The sequence below is a fragment of the Psittacula echo genome (genome assembly GCF_963264785.1).
Source record: "Psittacula echo genome assembly, chromosome: 10".
Taxonomy (NCBI): Eukaryota; Metazoa; Chordata; class Aves; order Psittaciformes; family Psittacidae; genus Psittacula; species Psittacula echo.
This window is the reverse complement of record NC_137741.1, coordinates 15652741-15676408: the sequence shown is the minus strand read 5'-3', so window position 1 is coordinate 15676408 and position 23668 is coordinate 15652741. Positions and strand designations below refer to the sequence as shown.

The 23668-nt window shown below is 41.2% G+C and overlaps 1 protein-coding gene across 1 annotated transcript in view; it reads left to right on the top strand.

The window, feature by feature from the left end:
- The window catches only part of AKAP13 (A-kinase anchoring protein 13), a gene marked incomplete at its 5' end in the record, with an annotated part of 147991 nt that overhangs the window by 109708 nt on the left and 14615 nt on the right, over positions 1-23668 (top strand). The window contains 12 exons of the mRNA XM_080626491.1: positions 3187-3312; positions 7268-7310; positions 8598-8703; positions 13800-13971; positions 17185-17252; positions 18066-18132; positions 19319-19454; positions 19990-20102; positions 21257-21403; positions 22019-22269; positions 23092-23217; positions 23305-23422. Coding sequence (XP_080482617.1) covers positions 3187-3312; positions 7268-7310; positions 8598-8703; positions 13800-13971; positions 17185-17252; positions 18066-18132; positions 19319-19454; positions 19990-20102; positions 21257-21403; positions 22019-22269; positions 23092-23217; positions 23305-23422 — 1473 coding nt within the window. The remainder of the gene's footprint in view (positions 1-3186; positions 3313-7267; positions 7311-8597; positions 8704-13799; positions 13972-17184; positions 17253-18065; positions 18133-19318; positions 19455-19989; positions 20103-21256; positions 21404-22018; positions 22270-23091; positions 23218-23304; positions 23423-23668) is intronic.

The following is a 23668-nucleotide window of genomic DNA, read 5'->3' as shown; positions in this document are numbered from 1 at the left end:
ATTGAGTGTATCTTGCTACCTTCCCAAGGCAGAATTTGCTAGTACGTGCTCTTGCTTTCCTATATTATGTGAAGTGTTTCACTGCTGCGTGGAATTGTGGGTGGAAAGGCAGAACTCACTCAGTTTAGATTCCTCTGAACGTTGATAACATGGAAACTTGCGAATCCTTGTTCTCCTTGGGGGATTTTGTTGCTATTTATTTTGAGTTAAATGTTTGGGGCAGTTGGGTGTAATTTATCGAATCTCATTCCTGAACAAAATAATAAATGGTGATGAGGTGAAATTTTTCAGTTTAGCTCAATTGAGGCAATAACAAGAATTCACTCGTTGCAGTAAATTCAGCAACATCACTGAATGGATTCTTGCAGCTGAAAAAGTCATTCAGAAGGCTGCAGCTGGATGTGCTTAGAAGGGCCATGTTACACATGCTTTCATTATGTTAATTGCCAGCCAGAAACGGCATTGACATTTTAAATCACTCTTGTCAATCAGTGATGGTCTCTGATCTTTTCCTCTTTATTAACACATTCTTCCTTGCAAAGCTGAACAAGGGAAAGGCGCTGTTAAGAAGGGCATTTTATTCATTCAGGAGGAAGCTCACAGAGATTATGCTTTGTAGGAGATGTTAACATCCTTTGCCATCGTTCTTCTGTGATTAATAAGCACGTGGCCTAACGGATGTGCTCCTCAGCAACGGTAACCAAAGTACGGGCAGATCTGTCCCATGGAAAGGCCGGCTCCTGCTCTGCGGAGTGGCTTTCCTCACTGAGCTGAAGACGTTCATTATTGCATCTATTAAGCAACCAATTTATTGCCATTGGTAACCAAACACTATGAATAACTTGGCTATCTCCCAGCAAATGGGCTGTTGGTGACTGAGAGAGTTTGGTCAGCTGAGGTTCATCTCCCTCTCCCTTGAGACTTCCCTTCAGGCCTGTGGCAGGGCTTATGACAGGGGAGGATTTGTAGCTCCCTCTTGGAATTGGACAACCTCCTGTCTTTCCACTTCTCTCTGTCTTCTTTGACATTTGTTAAAATGCCAATGAGGCCTAAGCTGATGGTAGACAGGTTTGATGACCCCATCTTCTAGAGAAGGCCTAGCCATGGTGACCATGAAGAGAGAGAAGGAAAAGATGCAGTAAGTTTCCAGAGGGGCTGTGAAAGAAATACAGGGTTAGTCTGTTGCTTTGAGGCGGATGTGGCTGAGTTTTGGACACTGAAGTTAAAAGTTACTGATGCTTCTGTGAGCTTTATTTTCTCAGTTGTTAATTTGTGACTCCTCAGAAGGGCCTCAATTTTATAGGAACGTTGTTTCTGAAAAGTAATGAATTTCAGGTGGTTGATGTGAGCAACCAGAGAGATTGCTCTTCCCAACTCTGAGATTCTTTTCGCAGATCATGGGCTCTCTTCCCAACGCTGACACTTTCCTGAATTTGGAAACATCAGTAAATCACTTGATTCTTCCTCAGTCACTTTCAAAGAGGAGTGATGTTATACTTGAGATGTGACCATAATACGTATGAATCAGCTTAGTGACTTTTACAAGAAGGTCTTATATAAATTCCCTTGTATCATCTAGGTTTGACATTGATATTATCACAACAGAATACTTGAGAGGTATGCAAGTATAAATCCTTGATTTCATGGAGGTGAATTCTAGGAAAACTTGCATAGTTTTGTGGTAGGTGTTCAGATGGGTCTGGATGGGAAGAAAGCAGCATGTTCTGCACAAAGCTTCAAAAACTAAATCCAAATTAACAAACACATGGAGGGCTTTCTCTGTTTTCCCTGTTTATTGTCACGTGAACTGAGGCAGGAGCTACTTCCAAGACCAAATTTCTAGCCTGCGCTCCATCTGATGTCTCAGATGTTCCAAGAGCTGCTGTAGCCATTCACAACTGTTAATCCTTCAGCATTTTATAGAGAGGTCACAAGAGCTGTTGGCTGGAGTGCTCGGAAGACTGCTTTCGGCTTTGGAATAGCAAATTTCCAGTGTGGAGCGTTGTTATAAAGCCAGGAACTGCTATAAATAAAACCACTGAAATGGAAGTTGAGTTGAACTGTGCTGGAGGAGGTGGTTCTATTTACAGTAAAGTATTATTGTTCATCTTGACTTTTAGTCTAAATAGACAGTAGACTACAGAAGAAAGAAAGCAGTGTTGCCTGATAATGTTCTTCAGGTCTGGGACACTAAAACTACTCCTTTGAAAGGCAGTCTAAACAAAACTAATGCATGAGTCTTGCTTTGAATTGTTCAATTTCAGTGCCTTTCATTGGGTCCCTCTAGGGTTGTTCTGCTTACATTGGAAAAGTGTGCATATAATTTTAGTTAGATCGCCTCTTGGCATTTGTGACTGATGGCTGAAGGAAAATTTCAGGGGAGTTTGCTTTGCATTGCTTGCATTGCATTGAATATCCTTGAATAGTATTTTTATATTATATTCTGAATTCAGTTTGGGGTTATGATACCAGCAGTACAAAAAATTCTCTTTATATGTGACTGAAAGGGCGTGTTTTGCTCAAAGAGAGTAATCATTTCTATTCTCTTGTAATTTTAATACTGATAAAGCCTTTAGCCTCTTTACCCTGTTGTGCAAGTGAATTGATTTATCCATGCCATGGAATGGCTTAAAAGTGCCTGAATATATGCACTGAAGATGTTTGATGTAGTTGCTTAATGTAGAACCCTTAGGTCTGACCTGTCCCCAGGGCAGAGTTTCCCCAGCCCTGTCCCATTCATCTTTCCCCGAGGACACACTGATGTACCACGTGAGTGATGGGTACCCAGCAACCATGAGTTGTTCTAGTTCAATTCCCTGGCAGTTATTTCAGTGAAGCAGATGCCCTTTGTCCAGAGATCCGCTATGTTGTTGGTATTCTGTTTGGGAAAATAACTGTTCAAATTTAAATCTTCATTAAAAGGTCCTATAAAAAGATGCCAGCAAAAATAAGGAAAGCTTGAACCTGGAGTTACGCATGCAGTGAGACCTGCATCCTCTGAAACCTGCATCCTCTGGAATTTGCATGTTCTCAGTTCTTTGTTTCTTGTGCCTTTTCTGAAGCCAGCTGCTTTGCAGACATTTCCTTTGCTTTGGTTTTAGTTTGCTTTGGCCGCTTTCCTCTCCTTTATGTTATTAAATGCATTTTCAAGCATGCTCTAATGTCTGCTGTTAACCCACTTCTCAGCCCAGGGCCGGACTCGACCATCGAGACGAATTTCCTTCTCCTTCAACTTCTCTCCACTCATTCCTAAGTCTAAAACTCTCTTTTCTATTGGCTCTTCTTCCAGTGATGAGGAGGAGGAGGTGGATAGTAAGTAATTGTTTTCTGTGCATTGCAGCCATTATGGGTGGAAACAAAGGGAAATCTGGTTTCCTGCTTGAGGCCTTGAAGTTTCACTTTGCAAACTTTGAATGAACCTGTTCACTGCATGATGTCTAACAGAGTTATCTTAGTCCTGTATCTGAATACTAACTAATAGCAGAATAAAAGGATTAAAATCCAAAGTCTTGAACATCAGCACCACCGTGGTTAGTTTTGGTCTGTATCCATGTGGCAGATACCATTGTTTGCCACTCTGACCAGCAATATAGTCACTGTCTTTTTATTAAGACCGAAATACTTGTCCTGAGACTGTTGCAGTTCATGGAATTAACAGAAGAGGTAGATCCTTGCCCCTCTGTAGGTGAGAATAAGTACAATGCTCAGTGGAAGTAGGAGAAAAGGAGAGAAGCCCTGATATTAAGTTCTGTAAATCTTGGTTGCAACTTCCACTCCTGAGCAAAAACACACACTGCAGCCCAGCACCTTGGGTCATCAAGGTGCTCATGTCTATGTCCTGATATTATAGCAGTTTTGTTGGGAAACAGGCAAGTGTTATATGGTGGAGTTTTTTTTCCTCCTGTAAACTCCATTGCTAAAAGAAGCCCAACTAATGCAAAAGATTGAATTAAAGTAATTTAGGCTCTTCTTGGGTTTTTCAAATAGTCTTATCAAAGATAATAGAGAAAGTTTCCTTTGCTGAAGCGTGTTTTATTAGACTGTTGAAATAAACCAGAGCAAATAATTCTCTACCTAAATAAAATTCAGAGTAGCTGCATTAGTTGGTTCATATCAAAAGTTTGCAAGGAAGCTATCCCACATCCCTCCTGTCCATACTGGGATGGGGGAAATTGCTTTTCAGTCCCACAGATTTTGGTTGCTTCCTGAATTTAAGAATTCTACACTCCATCCACTTAGATTCCTGTACTCCATAGATATCTAAATTCTCCTCCTTTCCATTCCCAGTCTTCACTCTTTGTCCCTTTCTACAAGAAAGCCCTGTGTTCTTCCCAGGTGTGATACTACCCATTTCCATATTTAAGCTTCTCCCTCCTTTCCCCTTTGCTCTGTCCTTCTCTTCTGTCTTCAGCAAAGCACTCAATTCATGGTCCTCACAAAGTGAATTGCAAGCACACAGCTGTGCATTCGTGTTCTGCTCCCACGGTTAAAAGTACTCTTGGCTAAATTTTTTGGTGGATTTGCTTTTCTTCATGGTTTTTTGCTTGGTTTGGGGGGGGGTTGGGGTTTTGGGGTTGAATTTATTTTTGTTTGGTTTAAGCATCCAACCAGTGGAATAACTCCTACCAGTCAGGTCAGGGTGTAGAAGTTTTGGGGGTGTTTCTGTTGGCCAGTATTTATCTTCTTTCCCTCAACCAGTGCTGCCGTTAACAATGAGCATTTAAAATAATGTCAGATATTGTCTCAAACAAAAATGCTGCTTTCTTTATACGTGTTTTATTCCCTCATATTTGAGGGTACTGTGGTGACTTTATAAAAAGATCGGTTTAGCCACAGCTATTCATAAGACTGCTTTGGCAATGGGCATTTTTCATGTAGTAATCCCAGACCAGTTTGTTTATTTTTTCACATGTTCAGGGTTCTTTTCTCATGAGAGGATGGATGTGTGTATTAGCATTGAGACTGCACTTGGATTTCAGTTTCTGCTCCTCAACCTCTCCATGTGTGTTTTTCACTAGAGCATTAGTTGAGTGCCTTCGATACGATATATTTAAGCTGTAGATTTCAGGTGGCTGAACAAGCCAGTCTGCATTTAGAAAACTATTATGAAGCCTTTGAATTTCTTGACCCACAAACGTTTAATTGCTGTCAGCATTAAGGGGTTGTGAGCTGGTTTCTTTGGTCTGCAACACCCTAGTCCAGTTGCTGTTTTTTGCACAATGGACCTTGATGGGTTATTTCAAGTCCAGCTACCATGTAAAATAATTTTGGTGGGTGATGCTTGAAAGGTGTTCAGATAATTACATGAATATTTGGCTGCAAGCCCATATTGATTGCACACAAAAAGCAGTCCTGGCCTTTGAACAAAACTATTTGTGGGGGTTGTGAAGTCAGTTTTAGTATTTTAGGTTTGAACCTGGTCATGATAGGAAACACAAAAATTGGAAATGAATCTTCCTTCCCCTCTTCTGTAAAAAGCCCTGAAGGAGAGAAAATGTGTGGTTTCCTATGCGTATCTTCATGGGGTTTATGGCTTGCAGCAGAGTGCTGATCATATGATGTTATACTGTAACCTGAAACATGAAATCATAAACACGCATTCACCTTGATTTTTGTCTGAATCAGGAATCCCCCACTTTAAAGATAAAACGTTATTGCAGTAAAAGATAAATGGCACATAACTGAAGTTCACATGCAATGTACTTTGTTAAGGTGCTGAAAAAGTCACAAATATCAAATTATTGCACCTCTTGCTTCAGTGTTCATATTTCTTGCACTGACTGCAAAGACACCGAAAGGTGTGTGAAATACTTAAATCCAGTCAAATTGGTGAATCTGTTAAAAAAAGGAAAGACTAAGGAAGTTTGCATGTTAAAAGCAAACTAGAACTGAAATGTGGACCGGAGTCACTGGAGCATTAACCAGGGATTTGGAAGTCTGTGTATTACTTGTGTGATCTTAGTAGGCACTTCAGTAGTGGATGTTCTATAAAAACCCCCAGCACAGTCAGGAAAGCAAGTAGTAGACTTCGTTTGATGTATGTTACAGTATTACTAACTTTGATGTATTTGGGATAGATCATTAAGTAGATGAAAGATTTTGCAAGGGAGATACTAACAGAGATCCCCAAGCAGGGATTAGGTAATGGGGTATGTATATGTTTATATGTATATGCTTGTGTTTTAGTTTCTGGATGAGAAGAAATGATATTTCTGTCCCAGGCTGTGTTGACACTTGAATCAGTGGTTTGCAAAATGTGTATTTCAGAATCATAAGGCATAATATTGTATGCACAGTTTTTCCTAATGCACTTATTGCTTTTGGATAGAGGACCCTCACTGCCTCTGATGTCACGTGGCTCTTTTGCACTCACCCTTAGCTTTAATATGTTAACAGAATTTGAAGCCAAAGTATTGCTTTGCTTACAAAGCCTAACAAGATCATCAGTCATTCTGCTTCTTGAACTTCAGATATGGTTGCAAACAGTGCTTGCAGTGAGGGTATTTTGGAGTCCTGACAAGCCCAGTTAACCTGGAGAGTGCCCTTGCTTCAGTTCATCCTGATTTTTCAGTATTCTTTGATGGTTCTGATAAATGGTGTCAGCTACCAAATCTGCTCCAAATGCATTGTGCAAGGAGGTTTCTTGCATATAAAGAGAACTTGTGTCACTGGCAGGGCTTCAGCTTCATGTTGAAAGTCAGACTTTCCTGAAGCACAGTGTTTTGCGACTAAGCCCTAGGCTGGTAATGTTTCATGGAAAATGGAATAAGGCTTCCCTTGTTTCCCTTATTCTTTATGAAGTGCTTCAGGATTTTGATGGGAAAATGTACTATAATTTTATCAAGTAGAAAAGTTTTATACATGAAACTGGGATGCGTTGTACAGTAGATTCTTTCTAGTGGTGTATAAATTAAAGCATTGTGGCAGAATGATTCTCATTTATACCTATTGTCATTGAATTGGCAGTTCTGATTCAGATACCCTGATTTACCAGCACATTTAACAGATGCCCGTCCTTTGCTTAATAGCTGAAGAACAGTAAAAATACTAAGCATGCTTGCACCTCAGCACCTAATTTAAGAGCACCTAAGGATATAGGGAACCGGGCTTTATCCTGAGCACATGAAATCTATTCTAAACACTCACTTCTGGAAAACATTTCCTCTTCCTCTTGAGCCGTCCAAATACACAAACTCTGTTTTTAAACTCAGTGGGCTAAGACTGCAGTCTAACATGTCCTCCCCCCTGCCCCTCCGATCTTTTCCAGGTACGCAGGCATTCGGTGGCCCCGCAGCTTCCTCGGTCCAGAGGTACAGTATTCTGGGGGTACCACGTCTCTGTTGGTGGGACTCCTGCAGTGGGCTCTGCTTCAGACACCCAAAAGTCTTCCTGGCACCAGTGCACTTCAGCTGAAAACACAAGTTATCAGACTGGTGAAAATCAGTTCTGTGTGTTTAAAGGCTTAAGAATATTATAGATCATAGAATATGAACGTCTGTTTGTAGGTCTTACCTGTAACAAGGCTCTGTGTTTATTCGTAGCTAGTAACATACCAGATTATCTGTTATCAAACAGTACCAGTTTACCCTGAGTTATATTTTACAGTAAAAGTAGTTGTTCCTCCCTTTAGTCAATTCCATTTATATTTCTATAATGAAGGCCAAAAAGATCATGGTTTTGTCTGTTACTTTTCATCCTTGCAAGCTGTAGAGAAGAGATAATCTTTCTGGTGGGTGCCAGCTTTGAAAGTGCTTCCCAGGGGGAAGGACATTTGTGGCACTGAAGGAGATGAGTGTCTGATCTCTGTGTTGCTCTGATAGCTTTGGCTCTTCATTTTGTGGCTGGGAGGCTCTTTGCTTCTGCTCGCTCCTGTTTTCTCCTCCTTGATTTCATTTGTCTTTCTGTTGTTCTGCTTTTGGTTTGTGTTGTACTTCCTATTGACAGACTGTGTCCTTTAATGCAATGATAGTTTACTCCGTAACTTCTTATCCTTTTCTAGAAGATGAAGTCATAAGCTTGTGCATGTAGAGACTGGCAGAAAATATCTGGCTTCCCAGAAATGCCTCATTTGATACAAATAACTGTTTATTACTTGGTATTGGTATTCTCATTCCTCAAGTGTGGTTTCTGGTAAAGACACTCACTGCGTCTTCAGAGCTTATTACATGTCATCCTCTAGAAGGAGATTTGTCTTTTTAAAGGATGTGTGCACATCTATCCCTTTATGTCTAAAATACTGAAGATTAAATGCCAAGACTCGCTCTATACCTGCAGTATTTGCCATGTAACAGGCTGATGCTGAGCTGGTTAGTGGTTGTTTGACCACAGGAGCAGCAGAGGGTGCTGTGGCATGGTTTGAAAATGGAGATTGCTTAAAAACAAATAAAAGGATTCCTTGAAATGTGTGACAAGCTACTGGATGGGCATTTTGTCTTCACTTTGCCTTCTTTGGTAAAAAGCGTAAAACAACCATAAAACAGCCCGTCACTTTGTTGGATAATAAATGCATTTGTCCTTTAAAAAAGAATCTATCCATTTAACAAATGCTTTGGGATAAAAAGAATATTAAAAGCAACCTCTTTCTTCTTTGATTTTAGCATATCTGAAGAGAGCAGCAGTGTCCCCGCTGGTAAAGGTGCAACCAAAGTCAGTCGCACCTTCAGCTACCTCAGGAATAAAATGTCCAGCAGCAAGAAGAGCAAAGTAAGTGCTTCTTGTGATTTATGCAGCTGTGAAATACCCATAGGTAGCAGAGATGAATTCTGTGTTTGAATATGTTCCCATAGGGTGGTATTTATCCCTTTGCCTGACTTTTTCCCTTTTGCGAGGGAGGATGGACTGTGGGGTAGTAGGGAATAGCTGCCTGGGAACTCTTAGCACCCCAAAACTGAAATGCACCTGAGGTGAGTTTTCCTGTGCAGTGTTTTTGCCTCTTTTCCCCACAGAATGAAGCTTCATTTATTATAGAGAATAGATTGTTCTCTAGGATAAGTTATGGCTTTGCAGTGATGGATGGGTCTAATTTTTACAGAACCTGAGAGGTGTTTAATAAAACGAGGGCAGGAGCTGTAAGAAGAGACTGGCTGCCGAAGGCTGTGTTGTGTTTCCCTTTTATTTCTACTTTTTGCCACAAAATCCCCGTGCACTGCTGGAGAAGTTGCCCAAGCTGTGATCTTTAATGATGGCCAATATTTATGTTTTTCCCTTTTTTCCATCCTTGAAAACCTGGGATTTAATGTGCTGAAGCTCAAGCGCTGCTCAGCACAGCCAAGTTTCCTGGAAACAGCGTTGATTACAGAAATAACTACATTAATGCTGAATACTTCACACACACACAGGCTGCTGTTGCCTTAGGTTGTCCCTGGAGATTAATATATGTTGGAGGGGGTTTGGCTGGTTGGATTTTTTTACTTGAATCTCACTTCAGTTCATCATGTCTGACAAGCTAACATCACCTTACCTCCCAGTAGGCTGTGTGTATCATATAGTTAGGTGATGTGAAGCTAATATGTTGGTGAATACTGTTGGAAGGCCCCTGAGATGCATAATTGCATATTCTGATGAGTGTCTCAATAGCAAACAGGAAACAAAATGTGGCTTACTAAGTATTGTGCCTATAGTGGAATAAGGCTGGGGCTGAAGCATACACGTATGGGAGGAGACATGTTTCATCTGCACAAAATAACTTGATTTTAGCCTTTTCCAACATGAGCACTTGATGTTTCAGCCTGAGGTTCCTCTAACATAGCTGGGTTTGTGTGCTCTGATGCTCCAACACACATTTGGATACTTACTTTTGGAAGATTGCATCACCTTTGCGATGAGGTACCAGCTCTAGTGAGATCAGTCATTCTAATGCACAGTTCCTCTTTATGGCTCTGCCTTTCAAGATGTGAGCAAGAGCTGCTGCTCTGCAGCTTTAAGACAACGCTGTTTCCTGCTGCAAAGTACAGTGTGAAAATAAAAGATCTGTTTACATAGAAACCTTTGTGCAAACCACTAGTGAGAAGTGATGGAGCACGTTGCACAGCCTCCGAAGGAGTCTGAAAACTCATTAACCGGTTCTTGCACTTCGGGTGTATAATCTCTAAAGCAAGAACTGTAGATATATATGTGTGTGTGTGTGTGTATATATATATATATATATACACACAGAGATAAAAGAGATCTGGTTGGGACAGGTGAGAAGATAAAACAGAAATGCTTTGAGATATTTGCTTTTGTTAAATAAGTGTACTCTGGTTTCACCGATTTCATAATAGTGTCTGAAACGGTTCATAAAGAATTGCTTCAAAAATCCCAACAATAACGTTCACTACAAAGCTCGTATCAGTTCTGGCAATTTTACTAAAAAGCCATAATATTCAAATCACAGTTTCTTCTCTGCTTGCGGGTTGTGTTTGCATTGCATGCGTTTTGAAGGCTTCAGCTGCACATTTAAATAATGAGGCCTGAAACTTGTTGGGAGCACTGATTTCTGAGAACATTCTGGCTGATGGAAACCTGTAAGAGTTAAAAAGGAAAAATAACAAACCTTGAAAGAGGAAGTTGGACAGGAAGAGTTGATTGCTGCTGCTGTCTGGGCTGTCAGGAGGGAGGGAGGCTGCAGCTTCTTTCCAGCTAGGTTTTACTTCAAACCTGCAGAAATGCACTGTTTCTAAGATGAACCATGAAATAAAGCGTATATGAGGCTACTAATGGCAACGGCTCTTTAAAAATGGCGTAGAAAGTTGTGTGAAAACCCCTAAAAATAAAGGGATGTTGGACTGTGTAACTGCAGGGGATACCGATAGGAGTGTGTGTGAATTTACCCATGTGTGGAATGTACTTTGTTATTTGGGGATTGGTCAGGGAATCTCTTGAAATCAGTAGCATGCACAGATTCATGTTTGTGAAGTCTAAATTCAAGTTTGTGACAGGCTTTCTCTGTCAGTTAGACAAAAAGAGGAGAATACACATTTTCTTATTTTGGTAGAGAGTTTCTGGGAAATGATGACAAAAAACCTAGTATGAGTAATTTCTGTTGCCTTGCGCAGTTATTAGGCAGTGCTGTACCACCAACAGCGCTTCAGTGTATATAGTAAGAGTTGTAAGTGTTTGAAAGCACTAGGAGACAGGGAATATTTGTGACCTGTAGAGCAGGAGGAGTGCAAACACATGAAGCCTTTCTGTCTGGGAAGTCTTCTGCAGCACTTTGTTTAGTGAAGCACTGCACAGCAGCACTGAGGTATGTTAAAATTCACTTTTTCTGTATCCTAAGCATCACAGAGGGTTCGATTTGCCACCTTCTGCCTTTTAAATGGATGGTCTCCCATTGGCTTGTGCTTTCTATCATATTAATCCCCTCTTTTCTGCCTGTAGTACTTTTTTGTGTTTTTTAGCAGTGGAAGCTGAGGTAGGGCAAGATGACAGCAACAGCGGAGTAGCTAAAATCATCATCAAGGAAGTTAGCAGCAATCGTTGGGCCCTCCCCCTTTGCTCAACTGCTTTCCGACTGCCGTGCTGGCAGCTCAGGGCCGTTGCAATGGGCTGATGCTGGTGGGAAGCAGCATCTCTGCCCCCAGGAGAAGGATGTCGATTAAATGGAATAGATTTGCTGAAGTACCTCAAATAACAGTGAAGCTGGTAGGACTTAAGCAGTGGGAGGTAAGAACTTCATGGTTATTTCAGAGCAGGATCCGCTGCTGCAGGCATTGGTCTCGTACACCGAGCTACGGTACCCAGCCTGTCTGTTAGTGCCCATGGCTGCAGGTTCAGCCATGAAGTTGAGCTTCCAGTCATGGTGGCAGCTTCAGTAGCACAGGAAAATGGGTTTGTTTTTACAATACCTTTTTACAGAAGTTCCAGTAACTTGTCACAGGAAAAGAACAGCCAAGAATAAATACAGTCTCTTTCGAGACCTTGTGTTTCGGTGCTGCGGCTGGCACCCTGTGTATGAAGTTCTCTGTTTCCTCCTTGAAAGTGGTGCACACATTTCCTGTTTTTCCTGGGGTTGTTCGTCTTTAATTAAAATGGTTTTTACAGTGATTTTTATGAAGAGAGGGTGTTATTCCAGACTGTAGAATTACTGGGCTTTGCAATAAGCATCAGGTATGTTTAAAGTATAGGACAATGAATCTCCTTTTGGCATTTTAAGCATGAATGTCGTAAGATCTTGCCTCCTGGAGCTTTTTTCCTGGAGCTTTTTTCCTGGAGCTTCACAAGTCCCGGGAATAGACTTGATCAACTTGCTACCATCAACCAAGGACTAAACTGCAGAGTTTTAGCACTTGAATCCTGCCAGACTGAACATGGTTAAAGGTGGGAGGTCAGTAAATGGACAGTGAGGCTGTGGAGTTTTACACAGGATAGTGATCTAAGATGATGGCTTACAGGAAGTGGAGATGTGCCACAAAGCAGACTCTTCCTGGCAGGTTTTCTGCTTCAGACAGGATTATTCCATACTGTAATGCTCCTGGTTTTGCTTATTTGCAGAACGGAATAGCGTTTGAGGCCGGTAAATAGACTTTCTGTTTATGAGGCTTTGCAGGGAGAGACTCCGACAGTGGCATTTTGCCTGGGGTGTGTTGAGAGAGCGTAGACCTTAGGCTGAGTTACTTATTACTTGAGTGTGTCATCAGAAGTTTCCCTGCTGATGACTGCAGAGCTCAGTACCTCTTTTAACTGCTTCGTGGCAGTCACTCACATGGGCTGCTCTCTGATATTTAGCTGTGACAGTATTTAGCAAAGGGCATGTGGCATATAAATAACAAAATGGAAAGATAAGCTTACAGAAGCCCGTACCATTTTCTGATCAAGCTTCTCTTTCAGATGCCATGAAATCTGCAGTAACAGTTAAAATACAGATTGGACGGTAACCATTTTGTAGAGTGGTACATGGAAAGACAAGGAATTGTGGGTATAATTCAAATTTGGAGCTTTTCTATGGTGTTTCCTTTAAAAATTGTTTGGGAGAGTTCCAAATCCACAAAAGGCTTCAGGTATAAAATGCTCCAAATTTTTAGTATTTAGCATTTTCTGTTCCGTTTACAATAGAAAAGTAAGCAAAAACTCTGCTAAAAATGGGGGAAGCTGGCTGTGCTTGACAGCTTCCCGTAGCTGAGTAGCCCAGAGGTTGAATGTGGCTTCTGGAACACAAGATAATCTTTTACAGTGTTGCTGCTCTTCCACAGCCTTTCTGTGGTGCTGTATTTCAAGAGTTTGTGAGAGATCCATATCCCCAAAACGTTTCAGAAGGTTACTTGGGGTTGCATGGACTGATGAAAAAGTTAGTATTCAGAAGGAAAATGAAGGTGAAAATACTCTGGCAGTGATGCTGTGCAGGTAGCGAGGAAGAACTTGTGTTCTCCATTAAACATGCAATTGCTAAAGCATAAGTCTTACAGGTTGGCCTTAAACATTACTTGTGTTGGAAGTTTGATGCACATTACACATGGTGATTGTGTTTAACACAATTTATTGAAAGTACTGAAGAGATTCACGAGAGCCCAGAAGAGGTAAGTCATTACACTAAGCAAATATAACACAGAAGTGGAAGAAAGTAGCTGACTTTAGAACAGAGATTCATCTCTGTTGGCGAGATCCCCATGCAGAAGGGTCTGCAAGTCCACGGTATGTTAATCCATATCCATGGGGGCTGAAAGCTGGAGTTTCAGCAGAGCTGTGCACACACTTGGCTATTGTTAAGGTGTGCGCTGATCGATATCGTCATAGTGCCAAAGGCAAACACTGAAGAATTTGTAACTAGAGAAGAGACCTCTGCAAAGTAACACAATGTTTGTTCATTTTTCTCTCAACAGGAAAAAGAGAAAGATAAAGAGAAGACTAAAGAGAAGGACAAAGATTCCAAGGAGAAAGAAAAAGATAAGAAGCTGTTAAATGGACATCTCTTCACTGCAACCTCCGTTGTAGCCCAAGCAACCTGTTACCACTGTATGAAACCTTTCAATAAGGATTCGTACTACTGTGCAAGTAAGTTTGGGGATTTTCCCCCCCTTCCTTTTGTTTTTCATTAAATCTGATATGGGAAATGTAAGTGTTACCCTTTATTTTCCTCTTCCTTAAGGGTGTGGGGCGGGAGGGCGTCTTTAGAGATAGTGATTCACAGAGCAATGTGTTGCCTTATAGCAGCTGGACTGAAATGAGTTGTGGCTGTGAGGAAGTGTCCAAGTGTTCCTAATCTGTGCTTGGACATTACAGCATCCCACGAGGATTTCTGCTCCTGGTTGTTGGGATGTATCAGTCAGCTGGACAACTTTGGATATTTTGGCTGCATCTTGCGGCCTGGGGGCTAAGGTGCTTTATTAAGATGGATGGAGGACAGGCAAAGCTGGCTTGGATCATGGCTTTTTATTTCCAGTGAAGAAAAAATATTCTGTCCATGTGTAGTGAATTTAGTGTATTGCTTTAGTTCTGTGAAACCTTGCTTTGGTGAGCCCTCAGTGAGAGCAGCATAACACAAAAGGGAAGTACTAACCCTCTTCTCCCTTTATGCATGAAATGTAGCACAATTCAAACAGCAACTACCTGTGTGCATGTGAAGTACATTCAGTACAATGCAGGCAGTGCAGGAACCATGGCAGAGGGTTCCTGCGAGATTGGTGATTCTGTTCTCTTTTCTTATCAGGCAGTTTCAGATGCCTATGGCTTGATAAGGTCAGTGGCATTTGTGTGGTCAAGAACAGAGTCTTGGCTGGGTTACTCAGCTCCTAAAGCTACAGAATATGCAGACAAATAAGACATTTTCTCACTACAGCTCAGAGCTCTCCAGCTCTCCATTCCTCACTGTTAATAATACTTTTTACTCCACTAGCCTAGAGATGAGTAAAAGCATGTACGGGAATTGCTCCCAGGCTGCAGCGGGAGGCTCTGTCTCTTCGTTCTGGTAGATGAGCAGCATTTGAAACAACTTCAGTGAGCAGGGAAAGGAGCAGCCAGCTGAATCCCAAATGGCAGTTTGGAGTTTCCTGGAAGAGAAGAGATTTCAGCAAAGTTGTTTGAATGAGAAACACTCTGTGTCAGCCTGATGGGAACTGGAAAACATCAGTAATTATCAGCTCTCAAATGCATCCTCACCCTTTCCCTGCTTGACTTTCTTAACAGCTTCTGAAGCCACTTAAATCAAATATATCCCAGTTTAAATCTCTATATCCCAATGAGTTAAAATAATCCATCAAGATTGTATGTCTTAGCATAGATGTTCTTTCCTTAATTTTTGAGTTACAACAGAAAATTACTGTAAGCTTTCTGCCTTAGCCAGAAAATGAATGCCATAGGAAAGTTTGGTCAGGCCCAGACCAGCTCACATCCGAGAGTGGTCCTTTCTCTCATAGCATCTTAAAATCAGTCATTAAATGCCTTGGAAGTGACTGATAACCAGCAGCAGAGGCTGTGTTGTTCCTGTGCTGTTGTAGACTACTTCTTTACTGCTACCATTTTTTGCTCTATCTACCTATGGATGACTTTTTCTTAATGTTTTTTAAACACTGGATCATTTAAAATCAATGTCTCAACTTTTCAGTGTCACCCCCACCTTCATAAACCAGGTAGTCAATGCTGAAAGATTTAGCATGCTCTAAAACAAACGGGCAAGCAAAAAATCCTCTTTTTTTATAGCTATTTGCCTGGTCTCTTTTTATTTTTTATGATAAGTGATGCAGAAAATAAGCTTCTGGGGTTTTTAATTCTTAATGCTAGTGGTGTTAGCATTAAGCATTAACTCTTCCTGCCTGCTGAAGAGTTAAATTGGAGGAATCAAGTCCCTGAAACCAAATTTTCAGTCTAAAAAAGACCAAAATGCCTCACTGCTAAATGGTACATACAGGCTTTCGAAGCTTGAATGTGAATTAGTGGTTCTGAATTGTCTCACTGCCTCTTCTCATGCACCAGACGCAGTTTCTGTCCCTCTTCTTTGTTTGATCTCAAAAATGATGCTTCCTGTGAGTTTTTGCAAGAACGTGCAGGTTTCTTCTCTTGCACAGGAAGTTGTGGGACATCGACAGAATAGCAACACCCTGTGGCCTTACCCTTACCTCTCTCAAAATATCAGACCAATTACTGGCTTTTATTAAGTAGACTCAAATGTAAGAAATGCTAGGAATATGAGCAGATTTTGTCATTCTGAGCATCGATTTCTTTTTCCTTTCGTATTTCCTCTAGAAATAATTTAGAATCTTATGCTTACAGTGTAATGTACTCTTAAAATTCATGATCTGTGTTAAAATGTGTTTCCATGAACGAGCGGAAGTAACAGGTTTTCTCTAAGCTACTGAATCTTGGTATACTGAGATTCTGAGAGCATTTGAGTTGTCTTTTGTCTATCGGAAGAGTTAATGTTCCAAGCCCAATTAAAACTTCTTTTTCCAGAATTATTGCTAAAAATCTTTGAAAACTTCCCAGAATTCTTCCCAGAAAATTTCCCAGAAATCTGCTGGCAGGGATCATGGGCAGACTCAGGGTGTTCTGTAAAAGACAGAAGCTTTTGCTCTGGCACACATGCAGCAAAGGCTGGTGGTAAAGCATGATGCTTTTTGCATTAGTAAATGTGGTTCTGGACTAAAACAGTGGCTTCAATCTGGTTTTGAGCAGGAAGTCCCAACCTCACAAACACGGGCACCTGGCAGATGCTCCTGTTACTTTTCCTGATAATCTTGCAGTACAGCAGCACTTGGTTCCTGTGCTGTAGATCTTGGCCATGATATGTCTGAGTCGATGTAAATGAATGTTCCTGTCCTTTTCCTGTCTTTTGGGTCCCATAAACCTTGTCTTGATGAGAACAGTATTTGTGTTTTCAGAGAAAATACTGGCCTTACAGTTGGGTTCAGTTTCTGTCTCTTGCTTCTGCTTTCCACCTTTTCTTTCAGAGGGATAACTCCATCTTTTTTCTTTCTCTCTTTTTAAATGTAAGACCCATTGGAACCCGGGCAACTTAACCTCGTATTGATTTTTAAATGGAATTTCCTGTTAAATTCCACAAGGAAATCTTGTTAACAAACGAAGAGCTAATTATCCAGGAAAACAGCCCTGTCTCTCAGTATCTGTAGCTGCTCATGTAAACCACAGTGATGCCTGAAAGCTGTAATTCTCAGTTGTGCAAGATGACAGTTCAGATTAGAAACGGCAAAAACTGGCCTGTTTGTGTATTTTGTTGTTTAATCAGTTGTGGGATTTTTATGTTTTTGACAGACTGCAATGCAATTGTTCACAAAGGCTGTAAGGAGAGTGTTGCTTCTTGTGCAAAGGTTAAAATGAAGGTAAGAGAGTCATCTACTTTCCTGAATAAACAAAAGGGTTTAAACAATTTAGCATGCACATATTTAACATCTTCTACCATACGTCCCAAAGTTTCCAGCTTGTTGGAAAGAACTTCAGCCCCTTTGCTATAGCGAATAACATCCCTAAGCTCTCCTGCAATTCCCCAGAACCACATGTTAATACAGAGTTGTCTGTGGGAGTGTGTGAATGCTACAGGTGAGCATCACAGGGTGTTTGTTCCCTGAGGTACATGGGAACCTTATGGTCAGTCCTATGCTTCAATTAAAAGAACCCTAAAAATAACCAAAACCAAACCAACAAAACGCTTCACTGGCAAAATTCAGGGGTGTCCAGCACCCTTAAGTGCTGTATCTTAATTCTCAAATGCTGAATCCTGTCCTGCCGCATTAACCTGTTAAATATGTATACTGTTATATGAGGAACGTGCAGAATTTGCGCTTGCCCCAAATGCGAGGAACCTCTTGTGCAGGTGGTTCTCCAAGCTGGTGAATGTTTATACAATTATAATTTTCAGTTCTTCTCAGTATTGTCAGCACTTTGTCTTCTCATTTGCTGCACATTTCTTCATCTTATTTTGTCCATCTCGTTGATGACAACTGGAGGGGGGCTACATGTGTGTGTGATTGTGATTGTGTGCAGGTAAGTATATGGATATATTGCAGACACATAGAGCCAGAAATGATCTATTGTGAGAGGATTCAGAAAAAAACCACAGCTTTTTTATTTGCTTATGTGACAGCCTGATGGGAGAAGGGAAGAAGAAATCACAGTGAATTTCATTTTTCTTTCAGCCACAGAGAGGGATGCTGCAGGCACATGATACCTCTTCATTACCCACAGTAACCATGAGAAACAAAAGTAAGAAAACTTCCTTTCCCTCTGCTTTGGTGATGATCTTTATCTGCTATTCGTTGCTGTTCTGACAACTAATATCCAATACTATGAAGGATAAGCATTTATTGAAGCAGGGATAAGAGCATTTTCTGTGCATGATAAGCAGTGTTTGGGGTTTCAGTATTTGTACTGAAGCTGCACAGAGTTCATCCACTTCTGCAGTGTCCATGTAGCTGTAAGCAGATGTAGTCATATTAGATCTAGAACAACTACTTGACTGAAAGCCTACAGCTGATAAGTCCACAGAATCTGGAAGATGAAGCCTATGTCCATGGTATCTGACATTGGAAAGAGTCAAACTAGGAGTATTTTGTTAACAGAAATTGTTCATATTACAAGTTGTAAAGATCCTTGCTCTTGATACTTTGTTTTGTTTATAAATAGTCTTATTTTTTGAGATAGTAAAACCAGAAAGCTTGATTTTGAATAGGAGCAATAGTGACAAACACTTCCTGGCTGCACTGAGATACACACCGCTCTGTGGACCTACCCAGTGTGACTGACGTCAAAGAATAGGAGTGAAACAGCCCACATGGGTTTCGTAGTGCCATGATTCGATAAGCTTACCTAGTAATAGCTTGGAGATCACTAGATGGAACCACACTGTATGATACAGATGTATCCACTGTGGTACTTACTATCAAATTCAGAGGTATTGCTCCAGAAGCAGAAATGCATCTGAAGAAGGGAAATCTGGAATAAATATGGAAAAATTAGTTCAAGGTATGTGCTAGTATAATGAGATAAGGATTAGCATTTCTCTATGGTACATACTGATAGAGAAAGCTGTCTCTAGAGTTTGACCAGAAGCAGGGAGACATATCTAATTATAGGATGGGGGAAAATGAAAAACAACATAGTAGGCTGCTATGTGTGATTATTTATCAAATAAAATTAAGTTCCGTTTCCCAAGTGTATGTTCCTGGACTTGCAGATTCCACCTAGATCTTTTCAGCGTAGTACAGTGCAGCCAGCTCTGCACAGGGATCAATATTCTTTCCTTCTATATGGCTGCTCCCAACAGCTGAGATCTCCTGATGATGGCTCTGGAAAGAAAAGGAAGTGAATTGTAGAGCCTGGTTTAAGTCATCATCTCACAGTTATCCATGCAGTTACAGGAGCTTACTTTTCTCTGATGCTTCCCTTCCAGGCTCACAACCGAAGGAGCGCCCTCGCTCTGCAATACTTGCTCCTGATGAAAACACCGTAACCTCAATATTCAATAACAGGAGATCACAACAGCCTACAGCACTGTCCAAAAGTGTCTCAATACAGAACATTGCAGGGTAAGGTTGCTCCCTGCCCGCATGAGTGTGTGTGTGTATTATCTGACGCTGCAAGCGTGGAGAAATTAATCTCATTAAAAATAAATTTGTGCACTATGATTTATGGTAAAGGTACAAAAAAAGCATCACAAAACCAGAAATACCCATATTATGTATGATACCATCAGTTGTATTCTGCACAATCAGATTGTCTGGGTTAGTCTAGTCATGGCATGACTTCAGAGCCATGTTAGTTGGCCTGGTTATATTCAAGGCCACTTCACAGAGATGCTCTGTGCTCGAGGAGGGAGTTCCCTTGCCTTGGGCTGGTTACAGAGCAAGCACACATTTGCAGCTCAGGTATGTTTGTGTCCATAACCATCAGGTGGAGGCACAGAGCTGCCATGGTGTTTCAGGGCTGCATTGTGCATAACCATGCAATGCTTGCTTTAGTTTTCAACTCATATTAAAAATGCATTTCTTATGCATATTTCAAAGTACATTTGGCTGGTTTTTTATTGTCGTAAACAATATTCTGTGTTCTGTTTTTCTGCAGAGTTGGGAATGATGACAGTTTAATACACACTTGGAAATTCCTGTCTCAGTCAACAGACTCCCTACATAAAATCAGCCGGGTGAATGAATCTGTGGAATCGCTGGTTGATGAAGGTAAGAGCTCCCTGTGGCTGCTTTCCAGACATAGGAAATCTATTCTGTCATTTCAGCAAGTGTTTTCTTTTCTAATGGACAAGTAAATGCATTTACTTTAATGTTGGAATATAGTAATACACAGTAATTTCTTTAGCTTGTTGAATTGTGGGAAAACATGTAGAAGGTTTCAGGTACTGTTGAGTTACATGGAATTTAGCTCAGGGACAAATGTTTCCTCTTCTATTCCTCACCTCTGGCCCATTCATACAGCCGCAGAATTTGCACTCTGTCACCTTCTTCATGCTAATGATGATGCCTCGTGCTTTGTATTTTTCCCAGAATGGGGAAGGATCTGTTTCATTTTGTGGGTTTGAAAATGAAATCAGTTAAATTCATTTCTTCAGTTTCAATATTTTTATTTATAGTGCTTTTTTAAGCTATAATTAGTATTTTTGCATCTTAGCCAATGTTTATGTGAAAAGAGCAGAATGGTCTTAATTTATTAAGGACTAAACAAGGGCATGCGCATGGTGACAAGAGAACATTTCCCAGTTCTGACACAAATGAGCACTCTTTCTTAAAGATAGAATCATAGACTAGTTTGGATTGGAAGGGATCTTCAAAGGTCATCTTGTCCAACCCACCTGCAATGGGCAGGGACATCTTCAACTACATCAGGTTGCTCAGAACGACATCCAGCCTGATCCCGGATGTCTCCAGGGATGACTACATGCATGTGTATGTAGTGTTCACTTGCAGCTGCATCAATTCCGGCTTTCTAAGCTTGAAAACACAGATTTCACATAGGCCTAAGTTCCGTCAATTCAGTGATGTAAATGAAGGAAGACAGACTGGGTATTGTGGTTTTTATTCATCTGTGATGTTGTTGCTTTATAGATAAATAATCCATTTTCCTTTTAGCTGAGCTAGAATTTGGTCTGTGTGAAAATGGTGAACTAGTTTTGTGCAAATAGCATTTAAAAGTGCTTTTTATAACCTAGGCCTTGTGTGGTATAATTGCATATGATCATTATTCTGTCAGTAGAGGAGAATGTGATGTCTGTGGTATGACAGAGAAACTAAATGACTGAAGTTAACGAAAACGAATAGAGAGGAATCTCAAACAAGACAAGTTACCCACATCCTAATGGCACTTACGTTGCTTTGTGAAGGAGCAGACATGAACGAAGGACAGCTGATGGGAGACCTGGAATTAGATTCCAAGCAGCTGGAGGCAGAGTCCTGGAGCCAAGTAGTGGACAGCAAATTCCTACAGCAGCAGAACAAAGATGTTGTCAAACGGCAAGATGTCATTTATGGTGAGATACTTGCATCTTAATTTCTCACTTGTAGATAGCTTCTTGATATACTTGCAAGCACGGATTGGCGAAGCTTTAGGTTAGTGAATAGGAACATTGTCTTGGTTTCTTCAGAAGCCAAGTTTCATTCTTGAAGTTCTTAGAAATGTAATGTGTTCTGTGAAAGCTTGCTTTTTGCATTTCATCTATCTGGAAGGCATCAAAGAAAAAAAGGAACAGGAATAGCCTTGGCTGGGGTTAAGCCATGACCTCATTTGTCTTCTGATAACATCTGAACTCCGTTACAATAGCGCAACTTCCTAGGAAGTCTTTGCCTGCTGGATGAAGAGCCACCCTGTACAGCGAAAGCGAAGCTGGCAGTGAGGTGTTAGGAAGAAGCGGGTAACAGTGCTGAAGGTTCAGACCTCAGCAGCAGTGTCCAGAGCTCTTTACTGTGGGATTCCTCTGCTGCCCTGTTTCTCCCACACATGAAACGATGTTCCAATAGCTAACATGAAATTTTCTGAAGCCCCTTAGAGAACCGCAATTATGGAAGAGTTTTCTGATGGCAGCTTTTCCTTGTACTGTACCATGGACATGTGACCATGGTTTTGCTCTTGTCCTCATTCTATACAGAGCTAATGCAGACAGAAATGCATCATGTTCGCACCTTGAAGATCATGAATGATGTATACAGCGCAGGGATGTTAAAGGAACTGCAGTATGATCAACAAGTTGTGGACAAGATCTTTCCGTGCCTGGAAAACTTGCTGCACATCCACAGTCACTTCTTCCAGCGGATTCTGGAAAGGAAGAAGGAGTCATTGGCAGACAAAAGTGAAAAGAACTTTGTTATCAAGAGGATAGGCGACATCCTGGTGAATCAAGTAAGTGCTGGAAAATGCATGCACTTCTGAGAACACAGCTGGAAACCAGGCACTCTTCTTCCCTACTGTTTATGCTGTTCAGATAATCACAGCTGATGGCACCTTTACTCTTCACACCTGGAAAAAATCTCTGCCTCTGCCTTTTGAAGCACTCTCTGCTCTTTCAGAGAAAGGTCTAATGATGAAAATTAATTCAGTTTATATTGTGGGAAAGAGAAGCACAGAATGGTTTGACCATAACCTGGAGGGTTGGCAGCAGCCCGCAGCAAAATATGCCCCATGTGTTTCTTGGCTGAGTTACTGACCTGCTGTTTAACTTTGGGCAGGTCATTTTCCTTTATCTGCACTTTCTCCTTCTTTTTGCCTGTCTTGATTTTTTTGTTGTTAGCTTTTAAGCCCTGAGAGTCACAGACTCATAGAATGGTTTGGTTTGGAAGGGACCTTAAATTCCATCTATTTCCAACCCCTGCCACAGGCAGGGACACTTTCCACTAGACCAGGTTGCTCAAGGCCCCATCCATCAGCCTTGAACAGTTCGAGGGGTGGGGCAGCCACAACTTCTCTGGGCAACCCAGTTTCTCACCACTCTCATAGTGAAGAATTTCTTCCCAACAGCTAATCTAAACCTACCGAGATTTTGCACTGTGAACTCAGTGAAGTCCCAAACTCAGCTCTTTACTTTCTAGAGATCTGCTTGCGTGGTTTAGGATGCATTGAACTAATTTGGTTCCATTAAGTGCTTTTGAGAGCCTGGCAGGCACTGCTGGGATGTCACAGCAGGAGCTCAGTGCAAACTGGACCCCTGTGCCTCATGTCTTGCAGTTCTCCGGCGAGAGTGCCGAGCGAATGAAGAAAACATATGGCAAATTCTGCGGGCATCACAACGAGGCAGTAAATAACTTCAAAGATCTGTACTCGAAGGACAAGCGGTTTCAGGCATTCATCAAGGTAGGACCTGGTAGAACAGAGAGAGTTGATGCAAAAAGCATGTGAGTGTTTGGCTACAGAACTGAACTTACCCTCTTTGTTCCATAGAAAAAAATGAACAGCTCCCTGATGAGGCGTCTTGGGATCTCTGAATGTATCCTGTTGGTAACACAGAGAATCACAAAGTACCCAGTCCTTTTGCAAAGGATACTGCAGTACACCAAAGGTAGGGACCAGTTCCTCTATTCTAAGCATGTATTTGTTCCTCCAATGTAAATCTCTTGGATTCTTTTCAGCTGAAGCAGATTTACTTGGAATAGGCCGACTAAGCTGGTCATTATCGTCTCACACCACTGCAAGATGATAACTCAATTATGTATGTCCATTTAAGATTAGTTATTCAGGTGCCTTGATTTAGTTGTTGTAAGTCTGTCTGTAGCTAATTATGGAGGAACATGCTTAGACTCCAAAG